Source organism: Camelus dromedarius, chromosome 11, assembly GCF_036321535.1.
Source record: "Camelus dromedarius isolate mCamDro1 chromosome 11, mCamDro1.pat, whole genome shotgun sequence".
Classification (NCBI taxonomy): Eukaryota; Metazoa; Chordata; class Mammalia; order Artiodactyla; family Camelidae; genus Camelus; species Camelus dromedarius.
This window is the reverse complement of record NC_087446.1, coordinates 54,690,583-54,708,798: the sequence shown is the minus strand read 5'-3', so window position 1 is coordinate 54,708,798 and position 18,216 is coordinate 54,690,583. Positions and strand designations below refer to the sequence as shown.

General features: G+C 41.7%; 1 protein-coding gene across 2 annotated transcripts; it reads right to left on the bottom strand.

Moving 5' to 3' along the window:
- Positions 1-860: 860 nt before the first annotated feature.
- On the bottom strand, positions 861-5,212 carry DAZAP2 (DAZ associated protein 2). Of its 2 annotated transcripts, none has more exons than XM_011000982.3 (4): positions 5,057-5,212; positions 3,963-4,081; positions 3,147-3,392; positions 861-2,300 (listed from the first exon to the last, which is right to left on the bottom strand). In XM_011000982.3, exons 1-4 carry the CDS (start codon positions 5,067-5,069, stop codon positions 2,172-2,174), a joined length of 507 nt encoding a protein of 168 aa, XP_010999284.1. In that variant the 5' UTR covers positions 5,070-5,212; the 3' UTR covers positions 861-2,171. The 2 variants fall into 2 exon arrangements, with proteins under 2 accessions (XP_010999284.1, XP_010999285.1); XM_011000983.3 differs by having other exon boundaries at positions 3,224-3,392.
- Between the last annotated feature and the right edge of the window lie 13,004 nt (positions 5,213-18,216).

Sequence of the window (18,216 nt, the reverse complement as noted above, 5' to 3'; positions counted from 1 at the left end):
GCCTTGCTTGAACTTTTTTTTTGACATTTTCTTTTGCTTATTTAACTCCTTTGCTTCCAAGCAAAAAGGGCCCTTGGGAAGTTTCAGAGTCTCCCAGAACGTCTCAGGGGTTTGAAACAAAAATGGTCCTGGGAAATTTGTCCTAGAGGCGTGTCATTAGAAACATACACTGGGAGGTTAGTTCGGCCCCATCCTGATGAGGGCCAGAATCTCCCAGACCCATTCTGTGTACACGCAAACTACCTATCACTTTCCCCACCAGTGTCCTTTATATTAAGCCCAGAGAAGCTTCTTGGATCTAACTTCACCTGCAAATGAGGTATGTTTCAAAGGTACGATGTTTTGGTAAAAATCATGAACTCTCCAGAAGTTGTTTACTTTGCAACTAAGCTACCTCTGAGGTCTTAAATATGTTGCCTCCATTGTTCAAGCTCAAGTCCACCCAAGGTAAGACCCAAGAGTTAAGGACTCAATCTTGGCCGTGTAGATTCCAGTTTTCAGAACTCAGAGAAACTGAGGGTCACTCGGAACTTACATAGATTGTTATACTAAAACATTTTCCTCAAGTTAAACTTAAGGGAGCGACTGATTCTCCTAACTTGCCCTTATATCTAAGTTTATGTCCTGAATTCCTCTGGCATAATAGGCTCTTAAGGATCTGAAAAAGCTTAGGAAGTAAAATGGAGAAAAGTTAAACATCTAGAATGGAACCCCTGAAAATGGCCAAATCTTAACCTTGTATTCCTGCAATTATTTTAAAAACGGAACAAAAGCAGCATCTATCTGAATTCTAGGTGGGATATAAAAGAAGACACATACAGAAGAGATCTAAAAACAAGATGAGTGAAGAATCCTTGAAGTGAGGTGTAATGCAACTTCATCACTTTATTCAAATCTTCAAAATAGTCTTTATTCTACATTTTTAGTATAAAAAATCCACAAGTTAAGTGCACCACAGTGTAGAGAGAGACATACAACGCTGAACTTCCATAACAGTCAATGGTACAGTCAAACATCACATGTACAGAACACAAAATTTAGATGAACTGAAATTATAAAATAAAATAAAATCCAATTTTAGAAAACAAAAATCAAAATATTAAGGATCCCTGAAATAGTCTTAACCCTAATGAGATTTCACTGGACTCAAGTCATTTTGTAGTGAGGTGTTCAAAACGTGACCCCATTAACCCAGCTTAGGAATTCTTGGGAGCCATGAGTGGCTGCATCAGACACTGACAATAAATGGCAACCAATTTTTGATCTGAAAACTCCCCTTAATTTGGCTTTAGAGTCATCAGGCTTTTAAATGCATCCTCCTCCTTGCCCCTCAAATTATGAACAAACTGCTGTTTACAATAGTTTGCGCTGATATCCTCTGTTAAAACAAATCTCAGGATTTCTGGCACCAAAGCAAATCTGGGTTTGGTTCATGTATGAAGAGATAAGCTATGAGGGTCCTAAAGGCACCCTCCACATCTGCCTGAGGAGATGCAAAAGCAGAAGTAATGGGTCTGTGCTTGGGGCACAGAGGGGGTTTCAGAGGATCCTTGTGAAAGACTAGTTAAAAGATGACAAATGGGGAGAAGTGCAAGGAGAGAAGGAAATTAGTCTGACTGGCTTTCTGTCCTGCACCATTGATTCAATGGAGATTGGTGGGAAGGAATGGAAGACTAGGGTTGAGGGTGGGACGTGGGGCAGAGGCTGGAAAGGAAAAGGCAGACAACTAATGCAGTTCATTTATAACAAGTAATATAAATCAAAGACTTAAAGGAGATTAAAGACCAATCAGAATAATTTGGCAACTTTAATTCTTAGGAAGATCAAAGTTCCCTCCAAACCTAATTTGATGTTTTATTACTAAAAGCAAAGACCAGTATGGTACAGTATTACTCCGGAGGAATTAAAGGAAGATCCTTAGGGCTGCTTCACCCACATTCATTTTATGAATGGATACCTCCCCTACCTCAAAATGCTTTAGGGAGGTACTGCTACCATTACATGGTTCCTTATTAAGTTTGAAAAGTGCCTGAAAGTTTGGGCACCAGAAAGACACCCCAACAACATGTGTCTAAACTGCAACTTCAGGTTAATATGACTAAAGCAGTTACATTGTGAGAAGTGCTGAAGGTATGTGATGTCTTTCCCGGCACAGAGGTGGCCTTGGTTCTTCACCAGATGGTGTAGCCACCATCTGAGCCACCCATGAAGAAGTTTCCCTTCCGCTGAGTTACGAGGACATTGGCTCCCTGCATGACTGCCAGCTGAGCAGCATTGGGAGGGCATCCAGGGGGAGGAGGCTGAAAGGAAAAGACAAGGTTGATTGGGCACAGGGCAGCTGATACAAGGGAAGTGGACAGAAGTGAAAGAGGACCAGTCAGGAAGATGGCAATGTGCTAACCAATGGCATCTCAAGGAGCTAGCTGTGATACCAATTTGGGTAAAGCAGGTCTATACTCTCTGTGCCCAAAGATACAAACAGGAGACAGAACCCGCCACTCGCTTAAAGCATTCTGGGTCCAAGGTAAAGCCCATGGATACCTTCTGAATATGGGCAGTCCAGGGGGTACCAGGTTTATGGCCCTCTTTCACGGGTCCCTCAACAGTTTTCAAGTGGCCCCTGGATAATCTGAAGGTTCAACCTACTGACAGCATTCTCACCTAGTCTCTAGGATATGGTTATTGAGTAGATGGCTGGCCCTAGCAAGGACCGTTTGGCCTCTAATTCCCATACGTAAAGGAACATAACTAAAATCCCTGCAAGTTAACTAGGATTATGCATTCTACTTTTTTAATCATCATGGTTCCTAATACAATGCCATGCTGATGGCAAATATTAAGTAAATGCTTATGAAATGAATGAGGAGTGTTACCAGACTAGTACCAGTGTGAAATGGAAAAGCAGCAGGCAGGATTCCTAAGACAGGAACCCAAAGGAATCTGATTAATATGACCCCGGTGAATGTGCCAGACACTACTGACTTGCCACAGTTCTTCCCCATCAGGTGCTCTATGCCTGACTACTGAACATGGTGGCGCCGATACCGGCAACTATTATCCAGGGATGATGAAAGGAAGACTCGGTAGTCATTTCCGAACGTTAACATACACAAGGGCTGAGTTTTTTGTGATGAAGTCATACTCACAGGAATGTTGCCAGCAGTAGCGCCAGCTCCAAATCTGGCACCTGCATCATACCCTCCTTCCACCAGCACTGTTGAACCAGGTGGATAGATGGGACCAACTGGATAATAAGCCATGGGGATTGTGGAACCTAACGGTCCAACAGCCACAGACTGGGCCATTGGGAGATACAGTGAGGCGCCAGGAAATGCAGCTGACATGGTGGGGACTGTGGCAGCCCCTGGGTGCACAAAGCTCGGACGATAGAGCTAGAAGAGGTAGAAGAGAAGGCAACAAGTTACTTTATGACACTCTTATTTCAGATCTCTTTAATAGGTCAATTCTTTTTTTTTCTTTTTTGGAGTGGGGAGATAATTAGGTTTATTTATTTATTTACTTAATGCAGGTACTGGGATTGAACCCAGGACCTCGCGCATGCTAGACCAAGTATGCACTCTACCAATTGAGCTATACCCTCTCCCACAATTAGTCAGTTCTTCATTCTCCTTGTGCACATTACACTCTGAGTCACACAAGTTGCCTTTCCACTGCCATTTGATATGATATTCTCCTGGATCACTTCCTGCTATAGCTAATGTTAGGCTCAAGGAACGCAAACTCATCTTCTTAACCTCAGCCTGTGCCAAATAACATGAAATAATCCGATGATGCACTCTCAATTCCAACAGAAATGGCTGAACTATACAGTGTTTTTGATTATTCACGTGAGCACTCTCTCCTGTTTCTGGAGAGTAAATAGATGTGTGGAGTCAGACTTAGCTAAGGACTGAAAATGTGACCCAAGAGTATTCACTTCAAGTTTAGGAAACTGGAAGCACCTCTGAGTAGGCAGGTGGAGCATCAGTATAGGGTGGAGCCTGAGGAAGGTGCAAGGTCTGGGGGTACACAGGATTCCCAGGAGGCTGCACAGGGTAGGTTGGCTGCGTTGGATATTGACCTGGAAGACAAGAAAAAGTGCCATGTTGCCTACCACACAAAGCCACCATAATAGGGCAGGGCATATTGGGTGGCTAACCTAGCCGCAGCAAGCAGAAGATTTGCAAACAGACTGCAAATCTGGAACCAAGAAAATAAGCATTCTCTTTGCATCCTTATAACCCAAGACACTGGATCCTAACTGGACAGGAAAGGCTCTCTTCTGTAGCCGACATGGTGTAAGAGCAAAGTCTAGATGGGACCAAGATTCTTCTAGAAAGCAGGGCAGGTCTGAGGACCCGATCCTGCCCATGTTTCAAGGGTACATCATGTCTCATTGCTCTAGGTGGTCCCCAAAGCCCTGGTTGTAACTGGCCAAGATCTTGTGAGTCACAGCGGTTGTAATCATCTACCTCGCAGGTTCCTACTCAAGGTCGACTTCCAGATAAAGCGTGAGTGGTGGAAGTGAATCTTGAGACCGGAGAGGGGGTTAAGGGGAATGTATGACACACGAACTGGGAGGCGTTCTAGCCGCCAGCGAGGGTAAGGGGAGAGAGACCCTTCGGGCCCGCCCGGCCCGCCCACCAGCGCCGGCACTTCGCTGGTTAAGCCCGGGGGCCTGCCTGTGGTTCCGGAGCGTGGCGCCCCGCCTCCATCGGCTCTCCATTGGCCTACCCAAATCTCAGCTCTAACTCCCCATTTGCTCCTCCAGATGCCCATCATAACAAACCTTCTTCCCCCTCAACTGCCCCCCCACCACCCGAGCCCGCGGCTCCAAACTGCGCCACATAGTTTAAGGGGGAAAGGGCCGGGAGGGAGCGAGCAGCCGTAGTTTAGGGATGACGAAGGCGTCTGGCGCAGACCCCGGCACTGCAGCTGGCCCAGGAGCGGGCGCAGCTTGCCCCAGGCCTGGCGTTTGGTGACCCTGGGCTCCGGGCCCGCTCGGTCCGGGCCAGGACTACTCCCCCCGACGGCCTCAGCCGCCCCCTGTCCTTGCCTTTGCTGTTCATGGTGGCTGCGGGTCCGGTTCAGCTCGGCGTCGCGGACGGTTATTTTTTTCGTCCTCTTCCTGTTCGTAGTCACTTCCGTGTCACGTGACAATTCGTCCGCCTGGCGTCACCCGACGCCCGAGTGCGGCTGCCACCGGAAACCCCGCCCCTTCGCCCGGCCTCCAGTAGCTGGAGGGAGTGCCCGCATGATCCAGCCCACTCGCCCCGGCCCCGCCCACTGGATCTTGTCCTCCAACCCCCACCCTCGTCCCCCGACTGTAAGAAAACCAAGTACAGGTATTGTCTGAAAACAGGATCTTTTCTCTCTTGGGCGTTTGGAGGCAGTACCGTTAACCTATCCCCCGGAGCCTTTTTCAACCTACGCACCGAAACTCAAGGTCACTTCACCTTGACAGTCTTTCTACCAGAGGCATAGATTTCTACAAATTTCCTCTAACTGGCTGATATATCAACCCTTGATTTATCACGCTTTCCCCTCCTACCAAACCCGACTTAATCCTCAGGTCCTTAAAGATTTATTTTCATAGTCCAGTTCACATCTGTCCTTTTCTAAATTAGAGAATCACTTACTTCAATTTTCGCTGCCTCTCTGTTCTACCGACAAGCTGATGGTATTTAATTTGTCGCTTTCTCACCAAAAGTAAAGACATACTGTGCTGTGCCCTCCACTACAGCTAGCACTAAAACTGGCATACTCAAGATAACCAAGGAGTGCCTGTGATCCCTGCCCTTCATTTGGTACCTGTTACGGGCACCCATATGGTACCTTATGTGTATTTTCTCTGTGTATCGCTTCTCTGCTCACTTAACTCTTCTTAAAGGCAAAGACGCCATCCTTTAAGGCAGCAATTAAGTTTTTCCTTCCATTCTTCACTTTAAGATAATCTGCTGAGCGTTTGCTATGTACAGGTACAGAGATGGAGCTGAATGAGACAGCCCAACACTATTTTCTCATGGAATTTACATTCTACACTGTAATAAGAATATTAGAAAAGAATCTGGAAAGGGAAAGCTTTGGAAAGAAAAGCCCTCGGTAAACGTTAGAAGTCTATAAATATTTGCTGATAAACTGCTTAAACCACTGAAAAGACCTGTACTCACCTGGATTTAGCAACCTCTTGCTTTTGTCTCCAGGATTGTATTACAGTTGCAGAGCATCCTTAAAATGCGTGATTTTATGGGGTCTTCACAACAACCCTGTGTAGTAGGCGGGGCTTGCTTGAGTATCCCTGTTTTTTCAAAAAAGAAGAAGAACTGAAGAGACTTGTGCAAGTCACACAGTGAACAGGTTACAGAATCAGGTCTTTTGTCCTGGCTCCCAGGTTCCCAAGTCAGTGTTTTTGTTTTGGTTTATTTTGTTTTGTTCTTATCACTTCCCACTGCCTATCATGACTAAATTACTGTAAAAGTCCAGTTTCCAAGGCTTTTTGTTTCTGGAGTTCTTTAAGATTTTTTTGTTCCCTTTCAATAGATTCATATTGTTTACTTGGTTCAGACTAATATGATAAAGCCTATAATATTTGCCTTTTCCTGTATTTCTGACCCTGCTATTCTTGAAGGCAGGCACAGTGTTAGATATTCACTCATTCAGCACTTCTTTTGTGGAACACTTGCACATGCCAGGCACAGCTCTAAAACAAAACCAAGCCCTTACTCTCCTGAAGCTCACCTTCTGGTACAGGGACTTGTAAACTTTTTTGACCTAAATCCACAGTAATACACTTTAAATCGTGACCCAGTAAACATACATTTGTAAGTATATGTAACTGAAACTTTAATGACCCAGTATTTATCCTGTGTACACTGCACTGTAGCGTTGTCTCTTCTCTTTCCTTGTTTCAGTTCTGGTTGTGATCTCACACCCCACTAACAAGTCAGAACCCACAGTTTGGAAAAAAACAAAACAGGACCCACTGGGGTTTTTTTAGTAGACTTTTACCCTCAGGGCCTTGCTCTTTTCATGGCATAAAGTTTGCAATCAGTAATTGGTGAGTAAATGAATGAATAAGTCAGGTCAGCCACATCTTCTTCGCTGTAATCTAATTTTCACAAATCAGAACCTAAACTGATTCCACCCCAAAGCCTGAAACTGGAGAGGTCACTAGTCTATACCCAGCCTACCCCATGCTCAGGGCCTCAGGAAATAAAGGAGTGGACCTAAGAAAGGAAACTTCCCTTATTTCTCTTTCTGGGCCCTCAGGGACCCTGAAATTGTGTTGACTACAGCAGCCCATGTTGATGGGAGTATAGCGGAGGGACACTAGTTCTGTCCTCACTCTGTCACCAGCCAGCTGACTTTGGTCCTCATCTCTTCTGCTCCCACTTATTCCCTGTCGCATGTGGATCAGGTACTGCACCAGTGACCTGCCAGATATTGTCCACCTCATGTCCATAGCAGACTGAGGAGAAGTACAGGCAAGGGACCATATTTCAGAGACGTTAAGTGTCTGAACTAAGTCACACAGCTGTGGAGCCAGCATTCAAACTCAGCTTTGCGTGATTTTCCAAGCCTTGTTTTTAATGTTTACATTGTTTAGTGTGTTCACATTGTTTTTAATCTGTTACCTCCAAGCAGTCTCGGTTTCATCATCTGCCAGAAAAATTACACCATCTGTGAATTCTTTGTGTCACCTCCGGCTCTAAACCTACACTCTGTCTTAGGAAAGGAAAAGAGCAAATTCAAGCCTGAGAAGGCAGAGGGGTAGTGGGCAAAGCTGATAATCAGGTTATAAATTCTGGTCAGGCCCTACCCGGTGTTAGAAGTTCGGATACTCCTACTGTATAGTAAATAGCCTCTGCCCCAAGGCCTCTCCTCAAACTCTCTCCACTACTGCAGCTTTCCAATGGAACCCCTCCTCCCTGGACCTTTGGACCTTTCCATGGTCCAGTGATTAAAGAGTTAACTCTTGACCCCCAGGAAGGCTCCAGGATGGAGCTCCAGCTAAAGCAAGCTGCCCTCAGATTGATCAGTGCCTCCTCTTCAGGATGTTAGGTATTTTGCTTAACACTCTGAGACCCAGGTCTCCTGAATGCCAGCACAGAGCCAAATGAGATCACCAACAGAAATGCAGGGGCCACAAGCCACTGCTTTCTCTGGCAAGTGGGATTAAGGAGCAATTGGCTACTTTCTTGGAGAGGCATCCGGAGCCTTTCTGTTGTCTTCATTCTCCTGGGTCCCTGCAGTGAGACAAAGATGTTCATTTAGTTGTTCATCAAACATCCTTTCTTGAATTAATTTAACAACTATTTATTGAGCACCTGTTATCCAGGCCCTGTGAGAGGCACTAAGGAAATAATAGAGAAGAAGAGGGCTTGGTCCCTATCCTCAGGAACTTAGTCTACCTAATGGGAGAGACAGCAAAGGGAACAAATAATGGAAATATAGTGTGATTAGTGCTGACATAAGGACAGTAGTTATGAGACCGGATGAGGGAGGTCTCCAATCTCTTCTTCTGTGGTCAGGGAAGGTTTCGTGCTGGCAGTGATGTCTGAGATGAAATCTGAAGGGTGAGTGGAAGTTAAGCAAATGAAGAGGGTTCCTCAAAGAGGGAATAGCTTATTCAAAGGCCTAGAGGTGAGAGAGCGTATGGAGAGGAAAGACATGAAAGTTCAGTATGGCCGGAGGAGCATGGCACGGGAGGTGAGGGCTGGAGAGAGATGAAGCTAAAGAGGCGAACAGGAGTCTTTCTGTGCAGGGGCCCTTGGAGCCCAGGGAGATGCTATCCTACAGGCACTGGTGAGCCACCAAAGAGTTTTCAGCAGAAAAGTGACATGATCATGTTTTTATCTGAGAAATAGCTTTCTGGCTACCAAATGTCGACTAGATTAGAAAGGGGCCAGCGTGGAGGTATGTCTGGGAGTCCAGTTAGAATACAGTGTAGTCATTTAAGGGAGTGATGATGGCAGACTGGCCTAGGGAAATAGCAGTGGGTTAGAAAAAAGAAATTCCAGAAATATTTTCCAGGCAGAAACAACTGGACTAATATTAGGATTAATGTCCAGGATTCATCAACAGGATTGGTGTCAGGGATGAAAACTCCATAAAGCCAAGAGACAAATGCCAAATTGGAAAAAGATGTTTGCAATTTGTACCACAAAGGGCTAACCTCCCTGCTGGTTAAGAACTCCTAGAGAGTGATAAGCATGTGACTAATCATTAGAAAAAGTATCTGGGGAGAAGGGGAATTCCATGAAGTTAGTCAAAAGGCACAAATTTCCAGTTATAAGATAAATATTTACCAGGGATGCAATGTACAATGCAATAAAGATAATTAACACTGCTCTACATTATGAAAAGTAGTTGTTAAGAGAGTAAACCCTGAGTTATCACCAGGAAAAAAATTTCTTTTCAGTTTCTTTAATTTTGTATCTATATGAGATGATAGGTGTTCACTAAACCCATTGTGGTGATCATTTTATGATGTACGTAGGTCAGATCATTTTGTTTTACACCTTAAACTTATACAGTACTATATGTCTATATGTCAATTAAATCTATGAAACTGGAAAAGAATTTAAAAAACTTTTCAAAAAAATTTTTAAAAGAAAAAGAAAATGACAATTACAGAAATTTCACAAAAAGGGAACTTTTAAACCTATGAAGAGATGTTCATTCTCACTCTTAATAAGAAGAAAGCAAATTAAAACCACATAGATACCATTTTCAGATTGGCAGAAATCCAAACATTCGCTAACTTTACTTGCAAGGCTCTGGATAAGCAGACTGTAACTTACTGATGGTGGGAGTACAACACCTAAAGGGTTAGTTTGGCAAATGTCTATCAAAATTACAAATTATCGTCCCCACTTCTAAGAATGATTCCTACAAATGTATTTGCGCTTATGAGAAATACTGGGTATACAGAGCTGTTTACTGCAGCAATGTCACTAATGGCAAAAGATGAGGAATAATCTATGATTCCATTGTCAACTGAAATAAAATCACACAAGATGAGAGTTGGGGGTTAAGTTTTTATTTGGGGCAAAATGAGGACTATAGCCTGGGAGACAGCATCCCAGAAAGCTCTGAGAAACTGTTCTGCGGAGACAGAGGAGAACTCAGTATTATATGTGATTTCAGGGAAGAGGGGGTTTTATATGCAATCAAGCACACACTTAGGCAGAGGCTTGCTGCTAGTCACAAGGAGCAGTTGTCACCGTTGATAAATTTAGTGTTTTTCTAAATAGGAGGAGACGCAAGAATTTGGGCTCATAAAATCTTCTCCTGAAAATATCTAACTATCTGAAGGCCTGTTTAGCCAGTTTTCCCAGAGCACAGAGTGCCTCATTCCTGACCTCCATCCTGAACTCCTTTCAGGGCGTGTTGGAGGCCAGCAGCTGCAGTGGCTTGTGATTTAATCCAAGCAGAGTTAGATGGCAGGTGCCAACGTGATCCAATCCTTGTAGAGGCAGATGGCAAGTGCCGATTTTTAGTTCGCACCATCAATAGGGAACTGGTAAAATAGATCTTAGTACATCCGTACAATTAAATACTGTATGACTGTAACAAAGAATGAGAAAGCTCTACAAAACATTTTTAAATGAAAACAAGGAAAAGTTCAGAGCCATGTGCTAACATGATGCCTTTTGTGTAAAAGAGCAGGAAAACAATATTCATTAGTGTTTGAGTGAAGAAACTCCGTAAGATTACACAGGATGCCTATAAAAGTGATTGCGTAGGGTGGGGAGACAGAGGTGGGAGTGAGACTTTTCACTATGTACCTTTAAAATTTTTTTTAAACTTTTGAACAATGTAAATGCATACCAATTCAAAAAACTAAAACAGAGGGGAGGGTATAGCTCAGTGGTAGAGCGCATGTTTAGCATGCACAAGGTCCTGGGTTCAATCCCCAGTACCTCCTCTAAAAATATATACATACATACACAAACCTAATTACCTCCCCCCTTCAGGAACACACAAAAAACTAAAACAGTGTTGGCACACCTATTAAAATGGTTAACATTAAAAAGACTATTTCAAGTAGTAGAGAGCATGTGGAGCTACTAGAATTCTCTTACACTGGAGAAAAGGGAGCCCTCCACACTGTTGGTGGGATTGTGGTTTGGTGTAGCCACTATTGAAAACAGTATGGAGATTCCGTAAAGAACTAACAATAGAGGTACCATATGATCCAGCAATCTCACTCCTGGATGTATATCCGGAAAAGATGAAAATTCTAGTTTGAAAAGATACATGCACCCCAGTGTTCATAGGAGCACTATATATAATAGCCAAGATGTGGAAGCAACCTAAATGTCCATCAACAGATGACTAGATAAAAAAGATGTGGTATATGTACACAGTCATAAAAAAGAATGAAATAATGCCATTTGCAGCAACATAGATAAACCTAGAGACTATCATACTAAGTGAAGTAAGTCAGATAGAGAAAGACAAATATCATATATAGCTTACATGTGGAATCTAAAAAAATTACACAGGTGAACTTATTTACAAAATAGAAACAGACTCACAGACCTAGAAAACAAACTTATGGCTACTGAAGGGGAGAGGGTACAGGGATAAATAAGGTGTTTGGGATTAGCAGATACAAACTACTATGTATAAAATAAACAGCAAGGTTCTACTGTATAGCACAGGGAACTACATTCAATATCTTATAATAACCTATAAAGAAAAAGAATATGAAACAATATACATATGTATAACTGAAACACTATACTGTACACCAGAAACTAACTCAATATTGTAAATCAATTATACTTCAATTAAAAAAATAGAATTCTCATACACTTCTGTTAAGAGTGTAAAATGATACAACCACTTTGAAAAAAGAATGACAGGACTTTAAAAGTTAAACATACCATATGATCCAGTCCTTTCACTCCCATTAACCCAAGAAAAATGAAAGCATATGGGCACACAAAGGCTTATACATGGATATTTTATTACAGCTTTATTTGTAACAGTCCCAACTTGGAAACAACGTAAATGTCCCTCAACAGGTCAATAGATAAACAAATTGTGAGATCACTGTACAATAAAAAGGAATGAACTGTGGATCCACACAACAACATGGTTAATCTCAATTATGCTGAATAAAAGAAGCCAGACCAAAAGAGAGAGCATACTAAAGGATTCCACTTATAGAAAATTGTGGGAAATACAAACTGTAGTGATAAAAAGCAGATCAGTGGTTGTCTGTATAAAGGGAGTGGGAGGGGCAGGAGGGAAGAGATGGACTTTGGACAGCTTTTGGGGGTGATGGATATGTTCCCCATCTTGATTGTGGTGATGGTTTCATGGGTGTGTACATATGTCAAAACTTGTCAAATTGTACATTTTAAACATGTGCAGTTTATTATATGCCAGTTATGCTTCAATTAAGGTGTTAAAAAAAATAATGTTGGGATGAAGAAGAGGGAAAAGCCAAGAATGAAGGCTAATGAACTCTTAGTGTGTCTGGGCAAGACAGATGCTGAAAGGAAAATTACAGCAGAAATTGGCACTACAGTAGAGATGGAGAAACTGTCCTCGAAGGGCTCAGAGAATATGCCTCTTCCTGCAGGGTCCCCTAGTCCCAGTTAATGAGGCTGATTGGAGCTTTTTGATTTACCTTTATTGAACACCTACTGTATGTTGGGCTCTTGACTTAAGACTAGAGAACAAAACCACCTCCTATTTCCCAGCCCAAAGAGGGAGGGTGGAGGTTTGTGGAAGAATCCAATCAAGCTCTCTGGAGCAGCCTTTTCAAAGCTTTGGCTAGTCTTTGTGTAACTAAGGGAACAAGGATTACAAGATACATGACTCAGAAATGGACCCTCCTTTCTTATTGCTGGCAAGCCTTTGTAAGAGAGGCACTAACACTGCTCTGCATGATAATGTAAAGATCTAACTCCACAGTAACTGGGGCAGCCTTGCAAATCCTGGGACAGTGTCTTTTCTCTTCAGGTTTGGATCACTTTTTCTCAATGTGCAATCCTGAACCACCTGCATCAGAGTCATTTACTGCTTTTTAAAAATGCAACGTATACTACTATACACCGTTTGCTGGTTTAGGGACTGAGATTTTATTTTATTGTTCAAATGTGTGTGTGTGTGTGTGTGTCTGTGTGTGTGTCTGTGTCTGTGTATTTGCCTTCCAAAGGGCACTTAGAAGAATAGAGCCTCATCTGCATCTCAGTCTGGCCAAGGGACTGGAAGGGGTCTGGACTTGGAGTGCCAGGCTTCTCTGGACGAATTTGCTGGGTGCACTGTGTGCTAGAGCTCACGGCACCCCTCCGTTCCCTACCCTCCCTCCCACACTCACCTCTTCCAGACTGAATGTGTCTGATTTAGGGAAATGTACTTCTGGGTACAGCTGAGGAACCAGAGGGAGGAAGGGCCTGGGGCCTCCCAGAAAGGAGTGGAGCTTTGAAGGAGGAGTTCCTAGGGAGGGAAGCAGCCCTGAGGGCAGGGAGCCAAATTAGGGACTGGGAAGCAGCCAGACAAGGATCTGACCTCCATCCGATTAAGACTGAATTTTTTAGCTGGTTTTCACTTGGATTATAGGAAAAGTTAAAATAAAAAATATAATGCTTTCCCTTATTCATTGGAATTCTCTTTTGCTTTTCCTCAACTCCTCAGTAAAGAACAACCTTGTGTAGTCATGTTGAGAATTCACAGCTGTGCCCTCCTGTGAATACATTTGCCTTTCATCCAGAGGAACCACCCCAGGAGTTCTGGGCTGTGACTAGCAGCCAAGTGAGTGGTCCAGCAAAAGACTTGGGAGTTAAGCATGAGACAAGACTTGCCCTCCATTCACTTCCCCAAATACACAGCCTTCCCTCCATATCTGCAGGGTTCCAGAACCCCCTCCCCTTCACAGAAACCAAAAACCAACAGAGGATGCTTCAGTCCCTTGTAGAAAATGATATTTGCATAAATAGTAAAATAGTATTTGCATAAAACCTATGCATCTCCTGTATAACTTTAAAGCATCTCTAGATTACTTATAATACCTACTACAATGTAATACCTATGTAAAATACTGTAAATACAATGTAAATACTATGTACACAGCAAATTAAACTTTCGCTTTTTGGGACTTTCTGGCATTTCTTTTCTGACTATTTTCAATCCTTGGTTTGCTGACTCCTCTGATACAGTGCCCGTGGGTATGGAGGGCTGACTGCTAGAGAGAAGGGACCTTTAAGATGGAGGAAAATGCTGACGCTTGGGTTTCATACACACAGTCTCATTTAACACTTAAAAAACTCTAGAAGTGTTATCCCCATTTTATAAATGAGGAATTATGGCCTAGAGAGGCTACCTTGTCCAAAATTACACAGCTACTCAGTGACCATGATCAGATCTGAACCCAAATCTGTGGATCTAACTGAACAGAGTCCTCATTCCTGTGGCAAAGAAGGCTGGCAGGCATGGCAGTTAACTGTCTGTCCATGCACTGGGGACATTTCTTATTCTCTATTCCATACAACTTTGTTTTATTTGATGCTTTTGAGCCTATGTTGCTTCTGTAGTTCACAGAAATAATAAAGATATTAAAAAGAAAACAATAAAAGCCATGGTTCATGGAAAACAATGTGAAATGTCTCTATCTTGGGAATGGTGGGCTTTATCATCCAGAGGACTTAGGAAGACAGAATATAAAGAACACGGACTATGGAAGAAAATGTAGCTTCCAGTCGTGGTTCACTCACCAGCTGTTTGGCTTTAGACATGTCACTTAACCTCTCTGAGCCTCGGTTTTCTGATCTTGAAAATTATTCCTAACTCATAAGCTGGGTGTGAAGGTCAAATCAGAAAATATGTGATAAATGCTTCTTGGGCTGTAGAATGCAACCTGTATCTTAATGTAAGGACTAACTCTATCAGATTTGCTGAAGCTGCTCTTTTGTTGCAAGAAAGGGGACCCCCCCACTTGCCACTTCCTGAACACAATCTCTGTAGAAGCAGGAGTCAAGGACCTTTAGCTAAGTTAGATGAATGGTGGTTGATTCTGCCAATTTAGTTCCGACTCCAAGCTTTCTTTTCCTCTTATCGACACATCTGCATGTCAGGAATAAATTTTTTTCCCTACAATATCATTTTTTGATGGAAACTTCCAGACTTACTCAGATGGGAGAAAGGAGGGGAGAACAAAAGCCCACATTTCTTCTGCATTTCAATCAACAACCTCATTTTCTTCTAACAGTTGAAGTGAACTTCTTATGAATAATGGATGATAACCTGATGAATATGCACACAGCCTATTATGCCTGTGAGGTTTGGTGAATAATTTATGAGCTAAAATGTTCCTCACCTTGTTACTGTATAAAAATTACTGGGGAAAAACCCATATTTAACCTTTGAGCTGTTAGGGTGATCTGTCAGAGTGACAACAGCCCAGCAATAATTTTACATTATTGCTAAAATTAAAGTAAATAGATAAAATATATGCATTTCAGGGTGGGAGTTCTGTAAAAACTGGAGCATGCACAGTCACACTCCTTGCCACATGCAAGTTTTCCAAAACTCTAGCTTCTCACCTTAAAATATCCCTACGTTGTTAACAGCATTTAGGGACCTTCTCTTGATGGTCCATTCTCCTCACAAGGACTTCAAAATGACCAGGCAAGATGGACAATAGCTTCCTCTTTTTATGAAAACTAACCAACCACAAGCCATATATACATTGTAAAATTTAAGACATCAGAAGTGTTTTTGTTTTTTTTTAATCCTAAAAGCTTTCAGAGAGAAGCAGGTAAACCCACAGAGGGGAAAACTGGCCTAGAAGCATTGGAAATGTATTTGCATTGCTGTCTCTCCTCACAGCTGAGAGGTTTTTTCCTGCTGACCAGCCTGACTCCCTGCTGTATCATCCTTTAACTCACTCCCACCTGCCCAAGCCTCATTCCCTTAGCAACAGCGAAGATGCCTTTAATCTGGTGATTGGGGAGGGGGGGGGCAAGATTAACTATGCAGATAAGGAAGGTGTTCAGAAAAATATGTGTGGATCCTGGGGAAATTTTATTGCTCCAGGGCATTGAAACTGGGTCAATTCTCAAGCCAGGTAAAATAGGACCCGAGGGATTAACTGCTTAGACTCCAAGAGCTTTCTTGGAATAAAACACAGGGCTAAGGGACACTCTTACTGTCAACAGAGCAACCCTGATATGCTGGGTGCTTGGAGGAGATGGGCAAAAGAGGAAACATAAGGCCCTGTTCCACATCTGTTGGATAAACCAATATATTCTCAGAAAACAGAATGAAGGGACAATTAACTACAGATTATATAATGAAGTTATTGGAACAATGATATAATTAAATATTAATTATAATAATTCGGTGTTATTCAAGAAGACTTCTTGGAGGAGGTGAATCTTAAGTAGTGTTTGCAAAGAAAGAATGGACCCAGTTGGATGAAAAGATTAGAGGTATCTATGTCTAGGCCCTCCTGATCTGGGCTCAGCCTGTCTTTCTAACCTCATTTTGTGCAGTTCTCCCCTGTCACTTGCTAAGTTCCAGCCACACTGATCTTCTTTCAGCTTCTTCCTCTCTTTTTAAAATGGAAGTATAGTATTGTGTTAGTTTCAGGTATACAGTGAAGTGATTCAGTTATATGTGTATATAGATACATATGTTTTTTCAGATTATTTTCCATTATATGTTACTACTCTGTCAGCTTCTTGAACACTGAGTTCTTTCCTGCCTCATTGCTGCTGCTGTTCCTTTGGTCCCCTTTTATTCCATCTTTTAAACTTTGCCTTATAGAAGACTTCCTCAGGGAAATCTTCCCTGCCCAGTGTTATCCTCTCTCATGCCACCTCCTGGTTTTCTTAATCATCATATGTAATGATATATTTCTGTGTTTATTTTTTATTTAATGTCTGTTTCCTCAGTAAACTATAAATTCCAAAAGAGCTATCCGTTTTGTTTTCCTTTGGACACTTAGCATCCAGCCCAGTGTTTGGCACATAGTAGGCAATAAATATTTGTTGAATAAATGTAGGCTCAGAAAGCATGGGAAGTGGGAGTGGAGGAGAAAAGAAAATGTGCTGGGCTGAGGATACAGTTGAAGAATTTTATTTGACATGGGAAGTAGAAGGAAGTCACTAGTGACTTCTTCCCTCTACCCACTCATGGAAATATTCATATTGTTCGCATTTTTTTCTATTGTAAAATATACACTTATTCCAAAAATATTATGTTGCAATATTGCAAAAAAAAAAAAGAGAGACTGTATTGCAAATATTGGTGAGGATGTGGAACAACTAGAATTCTCATACATTACTTGTAAGGATAGAAATTGGTTCAAACATTTTGGAAAAGTATTTAGCAGTATCTACAAAAGTTAAACATATACCCCAAACCTAACAATTCTATTCCTTGGTATTTACCCAGGAGAAATAAGTGCATATATTCACTAAAAGACTTATTCGAGAAGGTTCATAGCAGCTCTATTCATAAAAGACAAAAACAGAAATAATCTAAATGCCTATCAATAGTAGGATGGATAAATTGTGGTATAATTATGCAATGGAATGTATACAGCAATTTAAGAAAAGAACAAATAATACTGTTAGACACAACAACATGGATGAATCTCAAAAACATATGGTGAGTAATAGAAGCCAGACACAAGTGTACATACCGTGTGATACCATTTACATGCAGTTCAAGAACTAGCAAAATTAATCTGTGGTGATAGAAATCAGAATGGTGGTAACTGGGAGTTTACCTATCAAGGAACAGAGGGGAGTCTTCTCAGATGTTGGAAATGCTCTGTGTTGTGTTGTGGATGGTGATTTTATATGTATATAATATCATATATGTGTGATATATAATAAAATAAAATAATCATTATAATAAATATTGTATGTAAATAATATATGTAATATATAAATACATGTGTAAGTAATACATGTAAATAATGTAATATATAAATAATAAGCATTATATATATATATATAATTCATCAAGGTGTACATTTAGGATTTGTGCACTTTACTGTGTGAATGTTATAGCCCGATAAAAAATTTAAACAAAAAAGTCATATATGCTCAGCATCAAAACTTTAAGCAGAAGTGTATACAATATAAATTCAAGGTTTCCTTTTCCCAAAGAAAACCACAAGTAACATTTTAATGTATGTTTCCCTGAACCCCTTTGATCCCATGTTTCTTTCTTCATACTATCCCTGAT

What these genes read in the sequence shown, in the direction of transcription:
- DAZAP2 (XM_011000983.3), bottom strand. An exon ending in CTCCACCTGCCTACTCAGAG is followed by an intron (nt 3,393 to 3,962) that starts GTGCTTCCAGTT and finishes TACCTCTTCTAG; the next exon opens with CTCTATCGTCCGAGCTTTGT. An exon ending in TGGTCCCATCTATCCACCTG is followed by an intron (nt 2,301 to 3,223) that starts GTTCAACAGTGC and finishes TTTTCCTTTCAG; the next exon opens with CCTCCTCCCCCTGGATGCCC.